The 23,926-nt window shown below is 44.3% G+C and overlaps 1 protein-coding gene across 1 annotated transcript in view; it reads right to left on the reverse strand.

Moving 5' to 3' along the window:
* nup153 (nucleoporin 153) overlaps window positions 1–23,926 on the reverse strand; it is a 58,494-nt gene that overhangs the window by 18,566 nt on the left and 16,002 nt on the right. Inside the window, 13 exon segments of the mRNA XM_080735820.1 lie at window positions 181–279; window positions 1,167–1,352; window positions 2,921–3,056; window positions 3,174–3,226; window positions 4,312–4,497; window positions 9,845–9,898; window positions 10,761–10,805; window positions 11,673–11,789; window positions 12,092–12,226; window positions 14,854–15,011; window positions 17,372–17,695; window positions 21,419–21,506; window positions 21,508–21,636. Of these exon segments, the coding sequence (XP_080591946.1) occupies window positions 181–279; window positions 1,167–1,352; window positions 2,921–3,056; window positions 3,174–3,226; window positions 4,312–4,497; window positions 9,845–9,898; window positions 10,761–10,805; window positions 11,673–11,789; window positions 12,092–12,226; window positions 14,854–15,011; window positions 17,372–17,695; window positions 21,419–21,506; window positions 21,508–21,636 (1,710 nt within the window).

Raw genomic sequence — 23,926 nt, forward strand, 5'->3', positions numbered from 1 at the left:
CAAACAAGTAAAATGTAAAATACACATGAACAAAACCATTTAATTTAAACGCTATTCAAAATTATATTCAAAAAGATACCGACGTTCCCAAGTAGAAGCGATTGATATATTGGTTGAACTCTGAACGACATCTTTACTGATGTAAAGTACATGAGATGAGGAGCATTGAGCTTTACTTACTGAAGGGGAGAAGGTAGTGGGGCTAGCAGCGGTGGCCATGACGATGGGGGAGGCGAACGTAAAGGGAACGCAGGGGGACGCGGAGGCTGCGGGGGGATCCTGAAACAAACAAACCAAAACAAAAAATTGATGAGGTCCTTTCAGGTTAAAATACTGCTGCACATTAGGGCATTAACGACTTGTGGTTTTTGCAAGTCGACTCGACTCAGTAAAACGTTGAGTTGAAGTCGACTATCGTTTGATGATGTCATCACATCACACACGACCGCCCAATTATTTTGCGGGGTCTCAGATGATTAACTTAATGTGAAACAGTGTTTTCTAACTCAACAGTAAACAAACCAACATACAGTTTATGTGTATCCACAAGTTTCCACGGGAGTTTACTGGAGACTATCGGGACCAAACTTCCGGGTTTAACAGCAGACATACAAGGTCGCGTCGCAGATGCAACCCGTTGTGAGCTTGTAAATCGGCGCCGGATGCTCGGTACAGACGTCTGCGCAATGCACTATGGGGCGTTGGAAACTCGTGGATAGAGGGTATCTTCACATTTCTAAAGTGCCAATTTAAGGACTTTTTAATACCTCTAAAACGACAAATTGAACATTGTCCAAATCGTCAAATATAGAGGCAGAAATTGTGAAAATAGCAGATCTACATGATCACAACGCCTCGAATCGCGAGGCGTTGTGAGCATGTAGATCTGCTATTTTCACAATAGAACCGTGTTATACCAAATGTAACGCCTCAACTCAACAGTGCTCGTCAGGGTGGGGGCGTCTCCAGTTAAAATATGATTATTCTAGGGGTCGCAGCCTGAAAAGGTTGAGAACCACTGTAACATTAAATAAAATACGAATGATTTTTTTTCCCAACTTCCTCTGGTGGGAGTCGACTTGTGTAATGAAGTCGACTGAGTCGACTTGTCGACTTTTTTGTTAATGCCCTACTACACATCTTAGCGTTCCAGTGGTGACACGGACCTTCTCCACAACGGCTTCCTTGGCAGGTGCGAGAGGCGTGGCCCTGGGGGTGGAGCTGACGGAGGTGGTGGGGGCCGGGGTGGAGCTGATGGAGGTGGTGGGGGGAGGGGTGGAGAAGCTGAAGGTGGGCAAGCTGAAGGTGCTGATGGGGAGGGAGATGGCGGGCAGGTCCGGTACCTCCACCACCTGGGGATAAAACAAAACAAACAAAAAATCAATTAATTAAAAACAACAATTCGGGTCTTCAACGTTTTCAGGCCAAGGACCCCTTAGTTGAGAGAGAAATGGAGCAGGGACCCCCACAACCTGTTCATAGGTTCCATATAGTTTCATGTTTGACAGCACAATCATCAGTGTATTTTGGATTCATGTCAATTTGAGTTTTCAGATATTTAACCACTTGTCTTAGCTTTCACTCTTTAGTGAGCTCTTTTTCCCCCATCTACACCAAACCGAAAAGAGATGATCTACAAGCTCACAACGCCACGCAGCGCAAGGCGTTGTGAGCTTGTAGATCTGCTATTTGTGGCTAAAGTTCTCAGAATATGGACACTAGGGTTCAAGTGGTTAATATCTAAAAAAAAAAAAAACATTTGGAGGACCCCCTGTAGTAACTCTGGAGACTCCCTAGGGGTCCCGGACCCCCTGTTGAAGACCCCTGTACTAGGCTATGATGACTGCTGGCATCGCCAGTTCGATTCCCGATCCGGACGACCTTTGCCACATGTCATTCCCCATCTCTCGTCCCATTTCCTGTCAGTCTACTATCCTATCAAATAAAGGCATACAAAGCCCCAAAAAACAAATCTTAAAAAAAAAAAAAAAAAAAAATCACGTATACAAATATTTTAATAATAAATCGCTTCTCAATTATCAACAGGTAATAAGCTTGATTGATGCATAGTTGCAGCTCAGTATGTTGGACCAGTCTGGTGGCTCTAGGTGGGCAGATGGCCCAGCCCAGCCCACCCAGAGCCAGGTGCTGTACAGGGGGTATTCCTGTTTAGGGAGACTTTCTGCTGTTGCCAAGAGCTGCTTGCTCATGTAAGCAGCTCAGTGGCCTTGTGGTCAGAGTGTCCGCCCTGAGACTGAGAGGTCGGGTGTTCGATTCCCCGGTCGGGTCACACCAAAGTCTGTAGAAATGGGACGCAATGCCTCCCTGCTTGACACTCAATGGTGGGTTTTGTGTTTCTTTGTTTCTATTCCCACATAAGTACGAGACCTGGTGACAAGACTTACTGTTTCATGTCAATCCTTTTCGGAGCCGTTTTGCTGAAAGCAGTCAGGGGAGAGTGGCTCTGTAATTTGACTTATCTTCTCAAAATATCTACAGTACCAAAATAACACTGGCACGATTAGAAGAGCCAAGAATCCTAACTACCCTGCAGTCAGTGCACGTTGGATAGAAACGTGTTTTCAGCCACATCCAGACCATTTCAGCACCATTCACTCTGCACACAACAGGGTTATGATGATCAAGCTCAGAAAACAATCACGTTGTGAGCTTTTGGATGGGGTTATTTTTGCAGAATGTTTGCCCCAGAATAGGAACGTCATTATACGGTATGTGTTTTTGTCCATGAATTAAATACAGAGGGCTTCCAACGTAAAAAAAAAAGACTGTAAAAAGTCTTATTTGGGATGTTCCTTTTAGGCAGGGTGCGCTACATTTCAATTGTATTGACTATACTTGTAGTGTTTTCCATTTTTGTCTAATAAAATAATCAATAAATCAATCAATCAATAGCCCTTACTTCGTCATCTTCTGGGCGTTTGGAGGAGGGTCGTGTGGAGGTCCTCTCTCTCTTCATCTTGCCTCCTCCAGAGCCTGCGCTGCTGGCTGCAGGCGTACTGGACAGGGGGTAGGCCGGCCCCACCGAGATGCTTGTGCTGGAGACAAGGAGGAAGACAGGGACAGTCATTTCTTTGTATATTCAAGTGATGTATTTGTATGAGAATCGTCTCGTCATTAATGGTGTTCTTAATCATAATGAACTATCAAAATACCTTAGAGAAGGACCTGGGTCTGATTCTGGGATGACAGGTGATTGTCTTGAGGGCTGGGGAGAAGAAAAACCAAAGAAAGAAAGCGGTTGAAGGTGAGATTTAGTCATATTTAAGGCATTTCTTTTAGGCAAACCATTCAGCGAATAATAAGCGAAATAGCCGATCTACAAGCGCACAATGTGACGAGTTGCGACGCGTTGTGCACTTGCAGATGGGATAAGTTTGTTTATAGAGATTTCTTCTTTTTTTTTTTTCCTAGCTGTGAGGCGAAGTGCTAACCACTGCGCCACCGTGCCCCCTACCCATTTATTTATAGAGATTTTTTATAAGAGGACAACGGAGGGGGGGCAAAGGAGGATAGACCACCGGGGGTCTCCAGTCAATGAAGACTATACATAGGGTTGAAGACCCTCCAGAAAAATGCGATCTCATAATTTCCTGACAATCAGCCAAATGCCACATATTTTCAAAAAGGCAGCATCATCGCATATTTCTGCCAGCATATTTCGGAACTAGCCACATATTTCACCGCATAAAATCACACATAGTTCGCGCGATTCGAAAGCTTTCGCATATTTTGCATGTCACATATTTCCCAACTTTTCGCATATTCCAAAACTTTATGCACATTTCACCGCATAAAAGCACATAAAACCCAGCAAGATTTTAGTCTGCATAATCAAAGATTTTTTGCCTGCGTTTTCTGGAGGGTCTAGTCCAGGGTTCCCCAATAGGCGGCCCGCGGGGGGCTACTGTCTGGCCCACACCAACCCCAGTAATAATGGTGGTATAAGAGCAGCAACAACACTAGTATATCGTCATTGTCGGCTGGCAATCTCGTATCTCCAAATGTGACGTTGTGTGCTTGTAGATTGGCTGTTTTCACTAGTTTAAATCATTTTAAAATGTATAAATTCAAAACGAACGGTTTTGGACATACAAGATTTTCACCCGACAACGACGATATCTGAACTGTCGCTGGAGTAGCAGGAACGCCACCGTCGCCCCCTGCAATGTTGTGGCCCTCGGCTTGGTACCCTAGACATAATTCGGCCCTTGGGGAAAACTAATTGGGGAACCCTGGTCTAGTCAATACAGAGGTCCACAGAGTTGTACAGTAACGTAGAGCATTACGTACTGTAGAGGGTCTGACCGCGTTGTCTCTGAGCATCCGGTCCACGGGGGTGAGGGAGGGCGTTCTGTCCAGGGCCACGCCCCCCCCGGGGGTCAGGGAGGGTCTGAAGGAGACGGAGCGGTTCCCCGACACCGAGGCTGCGACTGGGATCACCAGCTTCTGGACTGGAGGGAGAGGACTGGCTTCCAGCTGAGAGACAGAGAGAGAGAGAGAGATTAATGTCATCCACTTAACTAGTTCAGTGCCAAACGACATTCAGATCAACTATCTCACTATGGACTTCCCTGCCAAACGACTTAAATCGACTTTTACTTAGAAAAAAACAAAAAACATGATTTCAATCGCGATTTTGTATGTTCCACCCCCCATACAACCCCATCTTTCATACAGGGCAGCCATCTTTGCTTACATAACATGTAAAACATAATGGCTATTTTCTCAAGAATGCCTGAACGGATTTCCAATCTGATTTTTTTGTTTGAAAGCTGTGAACAGCCTGCACAAACATGGTGCATGATCTGTGCACTATAAATTACATGGAGGTCTATGGAGATTTAGGCAATATGAGCCAAAAAGCCCATATTTAATTGGCAGGGAGCGAGTTAAAACTGACTTCACACATTTTATCCACAAGTTTCCAAAGTCCCATTGTGCATTGCGCAGGTGTGCGGCAGTTTCGGCGTCGCAGCCGAGTGTGATCTACAAGCTCACAGCGGTTGCATCTGCGACGCAACTTGAGCTTGTATGTCTGCTGTTCTCCAGATGTGTCCCACACATAATGCTACAGTAAATTCTTGCGGAAACAGGTGGATACTTTACCTACTGAAAAATAGCAGATCTACAAGCTGCCTTTATTGCTAGGACAGTAGACTGACAGGAAATGGGGAGAGATATGGGGAGTGAAATGCATCAAAGGTCGTCCGGATCGGATGTGCCAATATATGTCATTTTTAAAGTGAACATTTGTAACTCAAACGTTGCTTCTGGGGGGTCCATGGAACTAAATGTTTTGACTTTTGAGGTGGGGGGTCCACGGGCCAAATACAAAGCATTTGGGGGTCCTTGACATGAAAGAGTTTGAGAACCACTGACGATAGAAACACATTTATATAATCGGGTCAATACATTCAAAGACTTGCGCGCGCTGTGAGAAAGTTTGGCTTTCTTCAGAGACATTCGTTGGCGAGCCAGAACATAAATAAGCAACAAGGCTAATTTAAGAAATGTATTAACTTGAAGACTTAATTGGAACGTGCGACTTATAATTAGGGTTGTTCGATATGGCCAAAAAATAAAATCTCGATTAATTTCTCTGAAATCCCGATTTTCGATTTCGATTTTTTGTTAAAAGAATAATACATTGTTTCAACTATTTTGTTTTCATTTAAAAAATGCAAGGAAATGATTTTTTTTTCATTATTGTTTCATTTTTAGATTTTTTTTATATAGCCAAATAGCAAAATGCAATAAAACAATAAGGGTATTAATAATAATAACTTTAGTTGTGCAACAATCACATACAACTTAGCGTCCTTAGTGTTTCATTATCAATAGTGAGTGACAAAACAGCCAAAACAAGCCAGCTCTTGGAGGCTGGTGAGGCATTTTGGTAGGCATTTCGCCTACCAAAATGTAATTCCTGGCTACGCCCCTGCCCTGCACCACTCATGCACGGAGATGTTGACTGATTGTAAACGGAGGCGAAGCGCTTCGCTTCCCGACGCAAAATTAACACAGTGACAGGGACAGTAGGAGACAACAGTCAGTAGGTGGGTAACACAGAATTAATAAGCTTCTTTCAAACTACAACAAGTAAGTAAGTTTACCAGCTCAGCAGCGTTTTGTTCTGTTTGCTGCTTGAACCATCGCGAGTGAGCGCATTGCGGTGGTGAACTCTGCTCAGTCTGACGTGCGCTAAACGCGCATCAAAGAAATTACACATCAGATAGAAAGTAGTATTAATTTGGTGTCGGACCTTGTCGTCCTGCTTTAGGAGGACGGGGCTGTGTACTTTTTGCGCGTGCAAGGCTCCAATGAGTAAGAATTTCCCTAATTAAAGTGAAAATCGATTTTACGATTTCCATTTTTTTAAATCGTCCAAAGGAAAGAAAACGGGTTACGATTAAAAATCGATTAATCGAACAACCCTACTTATAATAAGAGACACGTGGGAGATGCAGAGAATGGATAATAGAATAAAATAACTCAAGAAATAAAAAGACTACAATTTACAATATAATTCAGGCTCTTATGCAGAGCCTTTCGGTGCAGTGCAGCAAAAAGTCCTTTCTTGACTTCTTTCTTTGACTGAATTTGTTGGATAACCAATTCTGACTGTCGACCAATCAAGACAGTCTGCCTCGTTTAAGTTAATATGTACATGGAAATTATATCTATTTTGTTCTGTTACTCTACTGGCCATCGGTTTAGCTTGTTAGCAGTCGGGTAATAAGCCCAAGTGTGAATTTACAATTAATGTGGGGATTATTGGAAAATAAACAACAAAGGCTCACTGCACATGATCCATACATAGTAGCTGTCAGGCAGAAACATTGGAACTGCATATTTTAAACTTTGTTTTTCTGTAAATGAAAGACCTGCTTCATCACTCAAAGAGCGTCACTGAAGAAAACGAAAATAGCCGATCTACAATGAATCGCCGCGACGCGCTGTGAGCTTTTGGACATTCCAAGGTTTCCACAATATTTAAGTGCAAAATAAATGAATGGAAACAGAAGTATTCCAACAGCAGCAGTATAAATGAAGTAGCAGCTGATGTTCATCTGAAGCTTGTAGTGTCCGGTCAACAGCTCATTGTAGCAGAGTGGAAGAGGCAGCTGTCACAGCTGGACCACAGCGTCTGTTCGCTCACTGCACAACAGACCGTCTTATAGTTCACTGCAGACCTGCAGGACAGCTCTGGCACCATTTAACCCCTTTAGACTTTCTACAAATGTCGTCTAACAGTTTTCTATATCTGTGGTGTGTGTGTGTGGATCAAACTTGTTCCCATGTCAAGGACCCACAAAATGATGCATTTGGCCGCCGACCCCCATCTCAAATATTTGGTTCCAGGTACGCCCAAGAAGCAAAGATGTGAGTAAGTTAATGTTCATTTTAAAAACTAAATTATATTCACAGATTTTCACACCTTTTCAAAAATAGTGAATATACAAAGTCGGAGGGCTGCACAAAGTGACTCACTATGAGCTTGTAGATCGGCTGTTTTTTGAATAGCCAAAGTATAACACATACGTGTAACATAGCTCAAGTCTAAAATGACATGCTGACACGCTGGTTTTAATGGGACAACAATGCACTACAAAACGATCACACACACACATACACACAGTAGTAATAACTTTCACCAACCAAGTGATTGGTGCAGCCACACACACACACACACACACACAGTGTGCTGAACAGCTGTCCCCTGACCTGAGAGCACCCTGTATAAAGAGGGCCAACAGGCGGCGTGCGGGACAGGCAGGAGACGGGCCAACAGGCAGGGTGACAGCAGACGGGCCAGAGCAAGTGCAGCAGCGCTGCTACAATGACCTGGCTGTTCACTGGCTCTACTGGCTTCCTGCTACGCTCTGAACACCACGGAGTGACACCTCAGCTGTGTGCGTGCGTGTGCGTGTGTGTGTGTGTGTGTGCGTGCGTGCGCGTGCGTGTGTTTTTTTTTAGGGATGGGACAATATGAAAATGTCATATTACGATTATTGTGACAAAATAAATCATTATTTACAATATTTACAATTATTTAAAATAGCCGATCTACAAGCTCACGACACGTTGTGAGCTTGTAGATCAGCTATTTTTTTGGCAAAGACATTTGATGGAGTGTGAAAAAAGACGTATATTATAAGTATCTTTTACTAATTATAGAGGGTTTAAGTGGTACCGGATATGCAGCTCGGCAAATAAAAGGTGAATTGATCCCAGTGCATGACGGAGGACGATAATCACGATAAATCAAATCTCCACAATACGATTATTGTTTTTTTTATCACGATAAACGATATCAGTTATCGCCCCATCCAAGTGTGTGTGTGTGTGTGTGTGTGTGTGTGTGTGTGTGTGTGTGTGTGTGTGTGTGTGTGTGTGTGTGTGTGTGTGTATATACTGCGTGCACATGCTTAGTGTAAGGAGGCTTGCAGAGACCTGTGAGACTGAAGCACAACATTCAAAACTACTCTAGTCTCATGTTTAATTTATAACTCTGCGTCACATGGCGTCGGCATGTGCCTAAAATAGCGCTGGCTCGGGTGGCACAGTGGTCTGAGTGCCCTGCCCAGTGCCCACCACCACCACTGCAGTGTCTGGTGGTTCCAATCCACAGCGGTGCATCCAGCTTTGTAGAACGCTATACGAACCTGATTGGCCCGTGGTTCAGGGGAGGGAAGCCTCGTTTGTCGCTGCACATACTCCTCAGTAGGGATGAGGCGAAAAGTGATCGTGAAATCGTCCTCCGTCATGGACAGGGATCAATTCACCTTTTATTTACAGAGCTGCATATCGGGTACCAATTAAAAACCTCTATTGGTAAAACGTACTTATAATATACATACTTGATAGTCTTTTTTCCACTATCAAATCTCTTTGCCAAAAATTGCCGATCTACAAGCTCACATCTACAAGCTTGTAGATCAGCTATTTTTTGGCAAATGTTCCGCCCCAGGATAATGGATGTTATCGTAAATTGTGATTTCTTTGGTCGCAATAATTGTGATATGAAATGTTCATATCGTCCCATGCCTACACCTAAGGGCCGGGGGGCGGCACCCTGTCAGCACTGGTAGGGTTGGAGTTCCAAAGCTCCATTACAAACTCCATAACACATTTATCGAGACCCAGTATCAATAAGCTTTGGGCTCGTCGAGCCGGTTATCAAGCATATCGGCCCATGATGTCATGTTTAAACAATCACGACAAGAGGCCATCAAGAAATACATCTAATAGCCCACGCTGGCACAAACCTGTAGGTCTAAAAGTGAACTGATACCTGCCAACTGATACTCACACAGTATCTCACAACTGGCCAATAAAAGAATGTACCGACCAGTTCTGTTCAGAATTCATCATCTCACGCCTTTCCACTAAATATTAGAAAACACTCAACAGTGGGCTCGATAAAAGCCCGGATCAATAAGGTGCTCCTTATCAATAGAAATGCCAGCAGGGAGTGTTGGGCGGGAGGAGTAGGTCCTCCCGGTGGGGGCTCCTCACTGGCAGAGGAGTCAGTGGCAGAGGAGTCAGTAAGGACACAACAGCAGTGACGAGACACAGAAATGTTGTGTGGGGAGGAATTATAACAACTACATTGAGGAGAAAAGGCAAAATGTACATCCATTTATAGCTACGTCACACTGCAACACTTGTAACAGATCTACAAATTCACAATCGCAGGACCAAGTATAAATCAAGCTTTATAGCAGGCGAGCACCAATACCAACGTTGTCATGATGAATATGTCACACAGGACAAGACAGGAACAAACCACCATTACAGGACTTTAATAACTTAGACTCACCCGTTTCCTCTTGACTTGTGAATGATAACGGTCTAGACTTGTGCCATCCAGTGACTGCAGAGAAGGACAAGAGAAACAAGGTTTCATGATAATGCTCTTCTCACTAGAGTTACTTTTGTCTTTTTCCTCTAACAATGTGCTGACTTAGCAGACGCTCTTATGCAGAGAGACATCGTAATGCCTCAGTAAGCTAGGATCACGACCAGGAAACCAAGAACCAAAATCAAACCTACATTAGTCTAAAAACAATATTCTATCAAAAGAAATATTATTACTTTAACCATTACTTTAAGCTTTAACTATTAAAAAGTAGCAGATATACAAGCTCACGGCACGGCACTCCAGATCTGCCATTTTTTTTTTAATCCATAAAATGTGCGCAAGTCATTGAATATTTTGACCCGATTCTATAAATGTCTTCTTCTAAGGTTTTTGAAAAACGCTTGTTTCTATGTCAGTGGTTCTTAAAAGTTTTCATGTCAATGACTTCCAAAATTACATGTATTTGGCCAGAGACCCTCCCCATCTCACAGTGTGTTGTTCCAGGGACCCCCTAGAAGCAAATATTTGAGTTAATGTTCGCTTTCAAAAATATATACTAAAAGATTTGCAAAGAAACTGACGATTTGAGTGCCACGCTGTGAGCTTGTAGATCTGCCTTTAAAAAAAAGAAATAGTTAAAGCATAAAACCCTGGTTAAAGTGGTCCATGGACACAAGTCTGACCCCCCACCGGGGGCCTCTCTCCATTCAGACATGCTGCCATTCAGACATTGACTCCTAATTGTCTTGAGTGGCAACACTTCCATAGAGGTTAGGTATAGGGTTAGTGTCTGAATGGGGGAGATGTCTGAATGGCAGCATGTTGGAATGGAGAGATGCACCCAACCCACCCACCCTTACGGTAAAATACTTACCGTTGACAGGGGAGAGGAGGCTGCAGAGGGGATTCTCTTAGCATCCTGTGAACAACAAAACAAACAACCTCAACAACACAACTCACCAAAACAGCAATCATCACGTTAGGTAAGATGAGCATCACATTGAAGCCAAGATGATGTATGAAAACACTGCTCACATATCGGCCCCCGTCGGTGGCAACACATTCATCATGTCTAAATTAAGTTCACAGACACGCGTCTTGTAATTTCATCTACACTGTGTGTGTGTGTGTGTGTGTGTGTGTGTGTGTGTGTGTGTGTGTGTGTGTGTGTGTGTGTGTGTGTGTGTGTGTGTGTGTGCTTATTAAACAAGCCAAATCTCTCTTGCGTGCAGTAGCATTTGAGAAACAGACAGTGTGAGGACGCTTTACCTTCCAGACATCTTTTGGCTATTTTTAAAATGTTGATGTCGTCAAATGTTTAGTAATAAAACTGTGTGTGTGTGTGTGTGTGTGTGTGTGTGTGTGTTAGGGATGGGACAATAATCGATTTTATCGTGATAAAAAACACTCATAAAATCGTCCTCCGTCATACAATTCAATTCAAAGGAGCTTTATTGGCAAATATACTGGGATCCATTCACCTTTTATTTGCCGGGCTGCATATCTGGTACCATTTAAACCCTCTTGGTAAAAGGTACTTAATATACATACTTTATTTCACTATCAAATGTCTTTGCCAAAAGATAGCCGATCTACAAGCTCACAGCGCGTCGACGCGTTTGAGCTTGTAGGTCTGCTATTTTTGTTCCGCCCCAGGATAATGGATTTTGATTATCACGATAATATCGTAAATCGTGATTTATTTTGTCACAATCGTAATATGAAATGTTCATATCAGCCCATCCCTAGAGAGTGTGTGTGTGTGTGGTGTGGTGTATAGACTCACAGCCAGTGGACTGGACATCCTCTCCAGTGATTGGAGGATGCGTTTGGCCGTAGCGCTGGTCACCCCGCAGGGCTGAGCCCCGGCCGGCTTGGCTTTGATCTGCCGCCTCACAGGAGCCTGCAGAACAAACAAACAACTCAGTTAATAACTCAACTTATAAAGATACAGTCTGTACGTTTCATGTCCTAGCAGGGATCTGAACCTACGACAGGTCTCCCTCATGAGGCCATATTTCCACCTCCTCTTTAGAATAGAAGAGGATTGCTGGTCGTAGGGGTAAAACATCACACAGGATGTTTTATCAGTTAATTTCATTAGAATTTGTCTCAGAGTTACAGACCTGTGAGGGTCCATTTGGAACCTCTTTCAAGTAACACAGTCTTTGGCAGTGTGGGCCTTCGGTAAAGGGCTTCACTGACCTGGTAAGGTGTGCTGGGGCGTGGTTGCCGGGCGCTCCTGGACGCAGACGCCCCACCGTAGGTGGTCTTCCCTGGGTAGAAGGGAGAGTCTCCCAGCCGACTGGAGTTCAGCACTGTGCTGTTCAACGACGACGCCTGGGGGGACAGGGCAGTGAAAAACACTTCCAGGTGTTAGTACTGCGTGACGACACGACTTCAAAGGACATTTGCAGATATGTCGCCATATTTCCCTACTTTCTCGCATCTCCCTTAATGGCTCAATGTACCACAATACTACTTACTGCATTGTCTTTATTTATTGTCCGTTATTCAGACGTGGTTTACAGGTGACCGGGGAAGCAATGTAAGGGATAACATCTCGCTCAGCAGTCACTATTGATATGCCACCTCCGCTTCGCGTCGGTGGCATATCAACCTGTCGGGCTCCTATCACTCTATAATGACTGCTGAGCGAGATGTTATCCCGCTTATTACCCGGCTACTAAATAAAATTAATAATTTGACTCTAAACAAAAAACTAAAAACTAAACAAAGTATGTCCTTGTTTACAGACGGCTGAAAGTGCGTCCCCCCCAGCATAACACGTCGCCTTGGAAGACAAGGAAGTGCTTGTCAAACAGAATCCATTTTCTGTTACTGCGTCGTCTATTTCTCGCCTCAAATGTTTTTTAAAACATTCTTCAGGGCAACGTTTTGGTTGTAAATGACGCTGTGTGTTTGTTTACATGGAAGACATGTTGGATACGGCACTAAATCCACGCAGTGCAGCCTGAATACAGCAGCTGCTCTGAGCCTTTGATTAGGCAGCGGTGAATTATAGAGCGGAGCAGTCATTATGCGCCTATAATTCACCGCTGATTTCAGCGCTTGACCAATCAGAATCAAGCATCCAAACAAGCCGGGTAATAAAGAGCGATAACAGATGGACTGTTTCATTAATCTTCCCATACTTTGTTGAAGGATATGACAAAAATATGACTTTTTGATACATTTCCCCCATAGTATATATTCATTAAAACATGCATATACAATAAAACATACATAATAAAATACTATGGTAGCAGCAAAGATGTGGCGATGCTTTGAAGGCAGAGAGATTTGAATCTCTTGCTCAAACAAACAAAATGCTTTCCATAATGCCTGCAAACGATATCGATAAGCAAAGGAGCTTCCGGGAGGCTGGCCAGCTATGTGCGCATCCCGCATCAAAAACTCATTCAAGTCACCCAGGGACTCATTCATGTCATGGTCCTGGGGTCCCGGGGATGCGCCTCCATTGGAGTCCATGTTAAAATAATTTACCGCGTCGCGGTAAAAGAAAAACATTTTAAAATTCCACAGACATCACCATTGTTCATGGGTGAAAGCATCCTACTTAACCCTACGTTAACACAAATAAAATCCACGTAGAAAGTCTTAAACAGGCGATAGAAACGTCAATGTTTTGATTCCACTGACGTCCAACGCCATTTCGCGCGCCCGAATTCATTAGGGGCACATGTTTTAGTAGTTTTAGTAGTTCTAAGTTCAAAAATTAGCCAAATTGTAAAATAAATATAAGAAATAGGCAAACATTTTGAAAATAGCCGATTCTACAAGCTCACAGCGCTCGAAAACATTGTATTGAGGACTCATAAAACTTTTCTGGGACCCATTTGAATGACCACCTGTGGGTCCCGGGACCGATTACATTGAAAACCTAGTAACATCACTGAGATACCATCTGGAGAGATGCAAGAGCAGTCCTTTTATAATATGTGGATGTCGGCACAAACTGGGTCACCAGTTGTCAAGCATTGTCAAGCATCAAAGAGGCCACCAGTCATTCATGGATAGAGATGAACCTTTTAAATGCTAAGCTATGAGGATAAAATGTGGGAGTCAATGACAAACCCAATACCTGCCAACTTAAACCCTATATACACACACAGGGGTTGACACTAACAGTTTCCCGACTGCCTGTGGCAGGTAAAAAAAGATTTTTTGGAAATGGAGTTTTTCCTTCAGGTTGCCTGATGGGCAAAGCATTCCATCTTAATAAAATAGTATTGCTTATTCATGAAGGAGAAAAGGACAACACTACCTTTTTTTTACAATTAGCAGTTTCACTCATCCAGGTTTTTCAAAGCGACTGTTGCCACTCGGCAGTTATCGATTGGCACATTCATTTGTTCTACAGAGTACATTTGACCTATTGTTTTATAATGACAACTAAGTGGACATGACCTTTGGTCAAGTAGAACATGACCTGTACTTGCGGACAGGCAAGTGCTTCTGAGACCTTAGTGTGCCAACCCGTACTTCATTAACTGGCTTCCCCACAGGGGTCTATACTTGGTCCCCCCCATTTGCTGAAATTAGCTGATCTACAAGCTAGAGCTGCCATTCCTGGTAAATAATTGACTACAGAATAGGGACACTATAGCAGGGGGTCCCCAGGCCAGGGGGTCCTCAGCTAAATGTGTTGATAGCATCACAATAGTTTTAACCATATTTTATACTTTAGCTATTAGAAAAATAGATGTACAATCTCACAGAGCACCACTTAGTGCTGCACTGCAAGTTTGTAAATCTGCCATTTTTGCATTTCTTTTTGAAAAATCTAGAAAATGTTTGGAAAATTTTGAATCATTTTGTATCATTTTGTATTTTTTAAACACATTCAGAGATGGGGGTCCATGGGCTAAAAACACATCCATTTGGGGGTCCTATGACATGACCAGGTTTGAGGTATTCAGGGTTGGTGAGGTGTAGATGCTCACGTTGGAGGAGGTTCCAAACACAGACAGGTTGAAGGAGGGTTTCTTCAGACTGGACTGGGCGTGGTGAGGATGATGCTGCTGCTGGGGACCACAGTGACTCCTGTCCGTCTCCGGGGACCACAGCTGGGGGAGAGAGGCCGTCTTGGACGTGGGCACGTCTGGGGACAAACATTTAGCGTTATTACATGAAGTGTTGAGTGGGACATGGATTCAGAATTATCCTGATTCACAACATTACCCCGATAATCATCTATATGTGCTTAACACTATTTACACATTTAGGCCTGAATGCAAATCTGTGTCGCTTTAGATTTGAGCGACTTTAACCATTGTTTTATGCTTTAACTATTTAAAAATAGCAGATCTACAAGCCGCGCTGCGAGCTTATAGATCTGCTGTTTTTTGAAAAATCGTGAACAATTGTGCAAGTCTTTGAATACTTTTGACCCGATTTTATAAATGTCATCCAGATTTTTCAAAAATAGCAGATCTACAAGCTCGCAGCGCGGCACATGGCGCCTAAATGGGTTAAATTGACAATAAGCCATACAAATAATGACTTTAGCTTTAGCTTACATTTAGATAAGAAACTCATCTTAGGACATTTTTTGTGTGACTTTTTTTAAGTGGGAAAACATATTCACAGATCCAACTCCAACTTGTTTTCAGATCACACAGACGGGTACAACAAGGACAACATAATGATACATTCTTAAACAAAGGAAATCAAATTATAAGGTCACTAGTGCATAAACAAATTGTAAATAAACGGGTATAAAGCAATATTGTCACTCAGAGTCTGTTCTTTCACCACACATATGTTGGCCAGGGTCAGTCAGGGTCGATCCAAGGACCCCTTCTGTTCCCCTCTACACCAAGGACCCCTTATTTTCCCCCTCGACACCAAGGAGGACCCCTTCTGTCCCCCTCTACACATAATCTCTTTGCCCAAAACACTTGATCTAAAAGGCTCTCTGTGTGAGCTTGTAGAATGCCAATGTTTGCCCACAGAACAGGGACGTTAACGTGCTTTAGCTGTTCTCCCAGAGGTGTTTGAAGTAAGAACGTGCCAACTAGCACGAAACACTCTGTGGCATGTCAGTCATGGCCTGATTGATACTAGGTCACACACACCACGTAGCACAGCGGAAAGGGCAGATCTACAAGCTCACGTGTCGTGGGCACGTTCCAAGCTTCACAGCAAGGAAGCAAGCACGACTCCAACTCAAATCTTCTGAAGTTCTGTTGTATTCTATTGCTAGTCTGACCAATTCAAATACGCATATCTTGAAATTATAACTGCTTTATAGTTTGGAGATCACTTGACTAGCTTTTGGCCATTCTGTAATTCATGCCGCGGCCATCGCTACACCTCCCCCTTATTTTTTTTATTTGTGGATCTGCACTGATCTCAGAAAAGCCTCTATGGCTAGGGTCTTCAACAGGGGGTCCGGGACCCCGAGGGGGTCCTCAGAGTTACTACAGGGGGTCCTCCAAATCTTTGTGTGACTTTTTTTATATTAAAGCTGTACTGTGGAAGCTGCTCAACTAGTGGTCAGTAGCGGTATTGCTTTTTTCGGCCGGAGTCGCCACGGACCACCGGAACGGGGGTCCGCGGACCACCGCGGCCGTCGCGAGCACCTCCGCCTCGCCGATACGATTCCGTAGAGCCGTCTCCCATCATTTTTAGACCAGGATTGAGGGAGTAGCAAGCAAGATTCCTTCACCAATGTAAACACAGTTGCTGAGGGAAGCTACTTCCTTTAGAGACAGCAAGACTCGCTGTGATTGGCCGGTGGTGTATGATCGGTGCTGTGATTGGCCGGTAGTGTATCATGTGGGAGATGACATCATTTTGCCGGGAAATTCTCCCCCCCTCACAACTCATAGAAAACATATAAAGAGAAGGCTTCAGAAGCTGAAAATAACAGAGTGGGGGTTCTAAAACTTTAGCGATTTAACAGTTAGGACAATTTTAAGATTTGTTTTATAAAAAAAGTTACATGGTATAACTTTAACTACCTGAACCCTTGCGTCCATATACTGAGAACTTTAGCCAAAAATATCAGATCTACAAGCTCACAACGCCTTGCAGCGCAAGGCGTTGTGAGCTTGTAGATCGGCTATTTTCGGCAAAGAGGTTCGGTGTAGAGGAGAAAAAGAGCACAAAGTATTCACAAGTGGCTCAAGTGGTTAAATATCAGAAAACACATGAATACAAAATACACTGATGATTGTGCATATGGAATCTATGTGGGAGTCCCTGCTTCATCTCTCTCTCAACTAAGGGGTCCCTGCTTCATCTCTCTCTCAACTAAGGGGTCCCTGCATCATCTCTCTCTCAACTAAGGGGTCCTTGGCCTGAAAACGTTGAAGACCCCTGCCTTATGGAATCCTCAAGACTGAAATCAGTCCCCAGGACTGAGAACTTTAACCCCTGATATCGACCCAGCCCTATCGTACGCAGGGCTCAACACCGTTTCGCGGCACACACCCAAACACACACCCACGCCGTTACCTTTGTCGGAGGCGCGGGAGGAGAATCCGCTGGTGGTGGAGATGTTGTCGTCCTCGTGCTGGGACAGGTTGTCCTTGATCTCCTTGACCAGGGAGAAGCCGGTGGAGAAGGGACCCCCGGACCCCCCGGGGAGGGCCCCCGCCGCCGAGGAGGTGGAAGGCAGGGAGAAGAGGCTGCTGGAGGGGGGCTGGATGGGGGAGGAGGCCTCCAGCGGGGGGAAGTGGAGGTGGTGGGGGTGGTGGTGGTGGTGGGAGGAGCGGTGGAGCGGCGGCCGCGACAGCACGCCGTCCACCAGGTTCAGGGAGGCCCTGCTGGTGGAAGGCTCTGGAGGAGAGAGAGAGGACAAGGGTTGGAAGCAGAAACCATAGATATAAAACGCTAGATGCCTCATCCAGCTCCTTAGAGCAGTGGTTCTCAACCCCCAGGGTCCTCAGATGATTAACTTAATGTGCAACACTCTTTTCTCACCCAATAGTAAACAAACCCACATACAGAATAAGTGTATAGAGGGTTTCTACACATTTCTAAAGTGACAATTTAAGGCATTTTTAGGCACCATTTACACTGGAAGCAAAATCCAGCCTGAATCAGATTTGCCTGACTGCAAGCGTCAGACTCTTCACACACTCGTTTTGGGAAAGAGTCTGATCCTTCGAGGAGACATTCTACTTCTGGGGGGGCGGGCTAAAGCCTATTGACGTCTCTCTCTCACACACACACACACACACACACACACACACACACACACACACACACACACACACACACACACACACACACACACACACACACACACACACACACACACACACACACACACACACACGACATTGTAAAAATACGTTATTTCTCATAACATATTATATGATTGCATGTTTACGTTAGTGCAAAATGGTATTAAAACGTAATGAAACTGCACTATTGTATAGTTTAGTAAAATAATTCGAGTCGAGCGGGCGTCCGGCTGACTCTGCCATGACAGTTTTCACGGACCAATCAAGAGTCCACTAGCGACTCACGTGGGCAGAAGAGCACCAATCAGAGTCCACTAGGGACTCTCACGTGGGCAGAAGAGCTCTGAAGGGAGGGGGCTGGGGGGGCTGGTCTACAGCCCTGATTGGCCCATTCAATTCGCCCGCTCTTCGGGCGAGACTAAATGAAATATTTAATCTCTGGGGTCAGTCCACACTACACACCACCCACCAAACAGGGGGTGGTAATGTGCGGACTGATTTATCAGGCTAGAATCAGATGCCACATCCAAATAATCTCTGTATTAATTCAACAGGATTTCTTATAAGGCCCCCACATTGTATCACAATATATACGATATATACTCTGAAAAGGCATATCGTGGAGACATTGTATCATCTCAACGATATTTATAACCATATTGCCCACCCCTAGATGAGGGTTGGAAGCAAAAACCATAGATATAAAACACTAGATACCTCGTCCGCCGCTGCAGTTCATTGGTGTGACTGCTAAAACAGGACTGGTGGAAGTGTGGAAGGCACTCTGCCACTCAAAGTGACTACTGACCAATCACAGCGTGTCTTTTCGGGGACTTACATTCAATTAAAAGAAGGAGCTTTATTGGCATGAGGAGACAAACGTTTACATTGCCAAAGCAAGTGCCTCTGGGAAAGAGGGAGTCTGATTGGCCTACCGAACGTCCCCTTCTGTGACGCACACGGAAGCGTCCTTCAGAATTCCAGAAGCTTGCCTTAAAAAATGTTGTTTTGGGCTTTTATGTCTTTATTGATAGGACAGTAGACTGACAGGAAATGGGGAGAGATGGGGAGTGACACGCAGCAAAGGTAGACGGGATCGGATTCGAACCCACGACACACTGTCAGGCATCAGAGCCTATGGACCTGGACCACAAGGCCAGCGGTCGCCCCAAGTCCTTTTTTGTCTTAGATTCCGGGGTCTTCGAAAGACTCGCCGATGTGTCGATTTTTACAAGACAGCCCTAGTGCTACTGGGCTCTGTATATATATGTTAGCAGGGGTTAAAGCAAAAAGAAATCCCAAGACGGAAATGTATTTTCCAACCCCCCCCCCCCCCACCACCCCCACCGGCACCGCCGCGCCGCCGTTTGAAAAGCGTCTTTTTACCGTTGATGCTATAACATAGCTTTCTGTTGCACACCCAACAGAAACAGGGACCTAAATGGCTTTCCTGTGTCAAACGTTTCATCCAGCCAACCACAGCTAAACAATCCACCCATGTTAAAACAAAGTGGGGATGCTATACAGTACTGCAGTTAGTTAGCTGCATTAGTATAGAGTCTGGCCACCTCCATTTGTTTTTGACTGTGCTAAGCACGTCCGAGACGAATCTTCATTCACAACTAAACCAACCGCTCCATATTGTCGCTGACTGAACCACCACACGTGGGTAATGTTATGAGAGAAACACTGCCCACGTAGTGGAGAAACCTCCGCCTAGTACAGCCATTAGCACCAATCATGATAGGCTACGCTGCGTCGGTCCCAAATGAAACACTGCCCCGAAGTTTTGAATTAGCATCTGTATGGATACAGGGGTGAAAAGCGTCTTTTTATCGTTGCTGCCATGCTGCCATATAACAGATTTCTGTTGCACACACAACAGAAACAGGCTCCTGGTTCTCTCACCGTTTGACACCAGGACCTGAATGGCTTTCCCGTCACCTCTATTTGTTTTTGACCGCACTGAGCACGTCCGAGCCTTATTGTCGCTGACTGAACCGATGCCACACGTGGGTAATGTTATGAGAGAAACACTGCGATGCAGTGGAGAAATCTCGCCTATTGCCATGAACAGTGAACACCAATCACTCATGATACGTTGCTTTCGGTACCAATGAAACACCACCCCGAAGTATTTCATACATCTGTATGGATCACTTTTGTGAGTGACAAATAAATCCCCCCAAATCTCTGATTTGCAAACATAACAAGTGTTCCGTTGCTTATTTTAATGCAGAGAACGTAAGCAAACCATAGACTGTAGGAAGCAAACGCGTATTGTCAATTACTGCTGCCCCCTGTAAACACATATTTAGATAGTATAGCCTACCTGCTGTTTACATGTAAAACTCCAGTGACTTCATCTTTTGACACAGCCATCCATACATTACAGACAGAGCGACGTCTCGTTCCTTTACAGCATGATATAACACCACCAGTCCACTCATCTATTGGAATTCAGCGTAGGTCCAAAAAGTTTAACACACTTCCAAACGGTGTACATCGTTTAAGCCACAGGAGCATGGTTTTCTATCATAAATATGAACTTTAGCCAAACTATTGCGAGTAATCCAAGTGATGTTTTGTTTATCCAGCAGCATGCATCGTCGCAGTTAGCTTACAGCAGCAACAAGTAGCACAGAGGCATTTCCTCTCAGTGTAGGGCGGATTTCAAAATAAGAGCCTAACGTAATCTGATCAAGTCAAGTCAAGTCACGTCAACTGGTTTTATTTTTAAGCCTACTTACAGGAAGTAGTTGATCTAAATTAGAACTACATGACACACCAGCAAGTCTACCGCACCACAGTAGTAACTGATGCTATTATAATTAGCGCAGACGTTCAGCTTTTTTTTCTTTTTTTGCGAATCTTCTCTGATCTCATAAATAGCCCCTAGGGAATCCTCAAGACGGAAATCCGTCCCCAGGACGGAGAACTTTAACCCCTGTGTTAGTGTTTTTGAGGTACCAGTTAGATTAAGAAAGGAGCGCTTGTTTTAGTTCACCTTATGGGCAGTCATTGGGGGTATACCTCAGTGGTAGAGCATTTGACTGCAATGGTCCGACGTGTCATTGTTCCTCCATTGTTCCCATTAGTCCCACGCTGGTGAATGCCAATCTGGTGAATGCTACTATGCCTAAACCTAACCCTAACCTCAGTAAAACTATGCCTAAACCTAACCCCGTAGAACTAATTATGGGCAGTCCCCCGAAGGAGGCACCGCTTGCTCCACCTCGTGCCCAAAAACGAGCGCTCCTGGTCTCAATCTCACTGAATCTCCAAAACACTGTGACATAGACATCCATCTCACCTGTGTGCGTGCTACTGGGCTCCGGGGAGTCACGTCCGTCGACGGGGATCGGCCCGTCCTCCTCTTCGCCGCCGTTGGGGGGAGGGGGGGAGGGGAGGGGGCGGGGCGTCGGCCTCCGTGCCGTCGGCGCCGCCCTCCCCGCTGTTGAAGTATCTCTGGAGCCATGAGGGAACGATGCTCTTCACCGTGTCTGTGACTCTGCTGATCAGGCCTGGCTGCTGCAGAGAAGAGACCACCATACAGTCATTACACTCTATTAACACTGCTGTAGAGAAGAGACCACCATACAGTCATTACACACTCTATTAACACTGCTGTAGAGAAGAGACCACCATACAGTCATTACACACTCTATTAACACTCTGATCAGGCCTGGCTGCTGCAGAGAAGAGACCACAATACAGTAATTTAGGGATGGTACGATATGAACATTTCATATCACGATTATTGTGACAAAAGAAATCACGATTTACAATATTATGGCGATAATCAAAATCCATTATCCTGTGGAGGAACATTTTCCAAAATAATTGCTGATCTACAAGCTCACAACGCGTCAGCAACATTTGATAGTACTCACTTCTGTTGCCAGCAGTTTAGACATGGCTGTATGTCGAGTTATTTTGAGGGGACAATAAAGTTACTGTTATCCATGCTGTACACTGACTACTTTACATTGTATCAAAGTGTCATTTCTTCAGTGTTGTCCCATGAAGAGATATCATTACATATCTGCAGAAATGAGAGGAGTGTACTCACTTATGAGATACTGTACATAGCTATGAATATGACTGGGTTCTTATTTTACATTCCACAGACCAGAAGACAGAGTGCTCTGGCCACGTTCAGGTGTTTAGACAGATATCTGGTGTTGTTTATAGACGTTCAGGTGTTTAGACAGATATCTGGTGTTGTTTATAGACGTTTAGGTGTTTAGACAGATATCTGGTGTTGTTTATAGACGTTCAGGTGTTTAGACAGATATCTGGTGTTGTTTATAGACGTTTAGGTGTTTAGACAGATATCTGGTGTTGTTTATAGACGTTCAGGTGTTTAGACAGATATCTGGTGTTGTGTTTATAGAAGGTTGTGTCCCCTCTAAAACTAGCACTTTCCCGGTCAGGGCAACCTGAAAGCAAACTCCACCTGCCCCAAAGTTTTATTCACCTGCCAGGGGCAGGTGGGCAACCCTTAAGCCCTTTGCACACAGGACAGTTGCGTTTTTTTTTTTTTTTCGTTTGCTGCATGAATAAAACGCATTGGATTTGGTGTGCAATGCTGTGCGGAATCGGCGCTGCGGATCCCAAAAGGAGTCATAAAATCGAACTGGGTTCGATCGAGAGAAAGAAACACACGACCGCAGCCACTCGTCGCACGGCTAATTCGGATCCAGTGTGCATGAGGTCGTAGAGAATCATTGCCTTAAAAAAAAAATGTCCTTTTATCCGTGTGGATAAACGCGCCTGTGTGCAAAGGGCTTTAGTGTCACGCCTGGGCTACTCTAACTTGGTGATTTTTTGTAAATTAACACAACTTGTTCATACTACAACTTCACAGAAAAGCATCAAAAGTATGAAATATACAAGCTCGAAACATTGAGCTTGTCGATCGGTTACTTTTGGTCTGATTTATCCTCCCGTCGTATGACGACGTTGTGTGCCTAAAACAGCCCATGTACAAGCTATTCTTGGCACAGACAGGACAGCGCTATACAGCAGAGTATAAACGCAGGGTAGGGTACACTACAGGCAGGTTGTGCCTTCACACCATCCATCATAACCATCACTTGATATGCAGCAGAGGAGAGACAGAGTCACCACAAAGACCCCAGAACACTGAGGGATTGTGCTGAGCCAGGCTAATCTACTTTTTCTCTCTCTCTCTTCACAAGACACAAGGAAATTGACGGGGGGAAAAAAGAAGGAAAAAAAGTCAACGCCTCTGGGGTTGTGTAGTTCAGTTTCTTTTCTTTTTTTGTAAGCTCTCCGTGTGCAATTTCACTTGCACCTGAGCAGTAGGGATGGGATGATACGCGATATTATCGTTTATCGTGATAAGAAACACTCACGATAATCGTATTGTGGAGATTAAATTTATCGCGATATCGCCCTCCGTCATGCACTGGGATCAATTCACCTTTTATTTGCCGAGCTGCATATCCGGTACCACTTAAACGCTCTAGAATTGGTAAAAGGTTTTCATAATATACAGTACATGTTTGATACAGTCTTTTTTTCACTCTTTGCCAAAAAATAGCCGATCTACATGCTCACAGATATGCTATTTTTTTGCAAATGTTCCGCCCCAGGATAATGGATTTAGATTGTGATACATCGTAAATCGCGATTTCTTTTGTCACAATAATCGTGCTATGACATTTTCATATCGTCCCATCAAGTCCACACTTTCCTGTTAAATGAGAACTTCCCTGTAACATGTTATAAGGATATGCAATTATTTTTGGGGGGGGGTTTCGCGCAGCCCTCAATTACCACAAGGCAGCATGGT

The sequence above is a fragment of the Nannobrachium achirus genome (assembly GCF_963921795.1).
Source record: "Nannobrachium achirus genome assembly, chromosome: 10".
NCBI classification, from domain to species: domain Eukaryota; kingdom Metazoa; phylum Chordata; class Actinopteri; order Myctophiformes; family Myctophidae; genus Nannobrachium; species Nannobrachium achirus.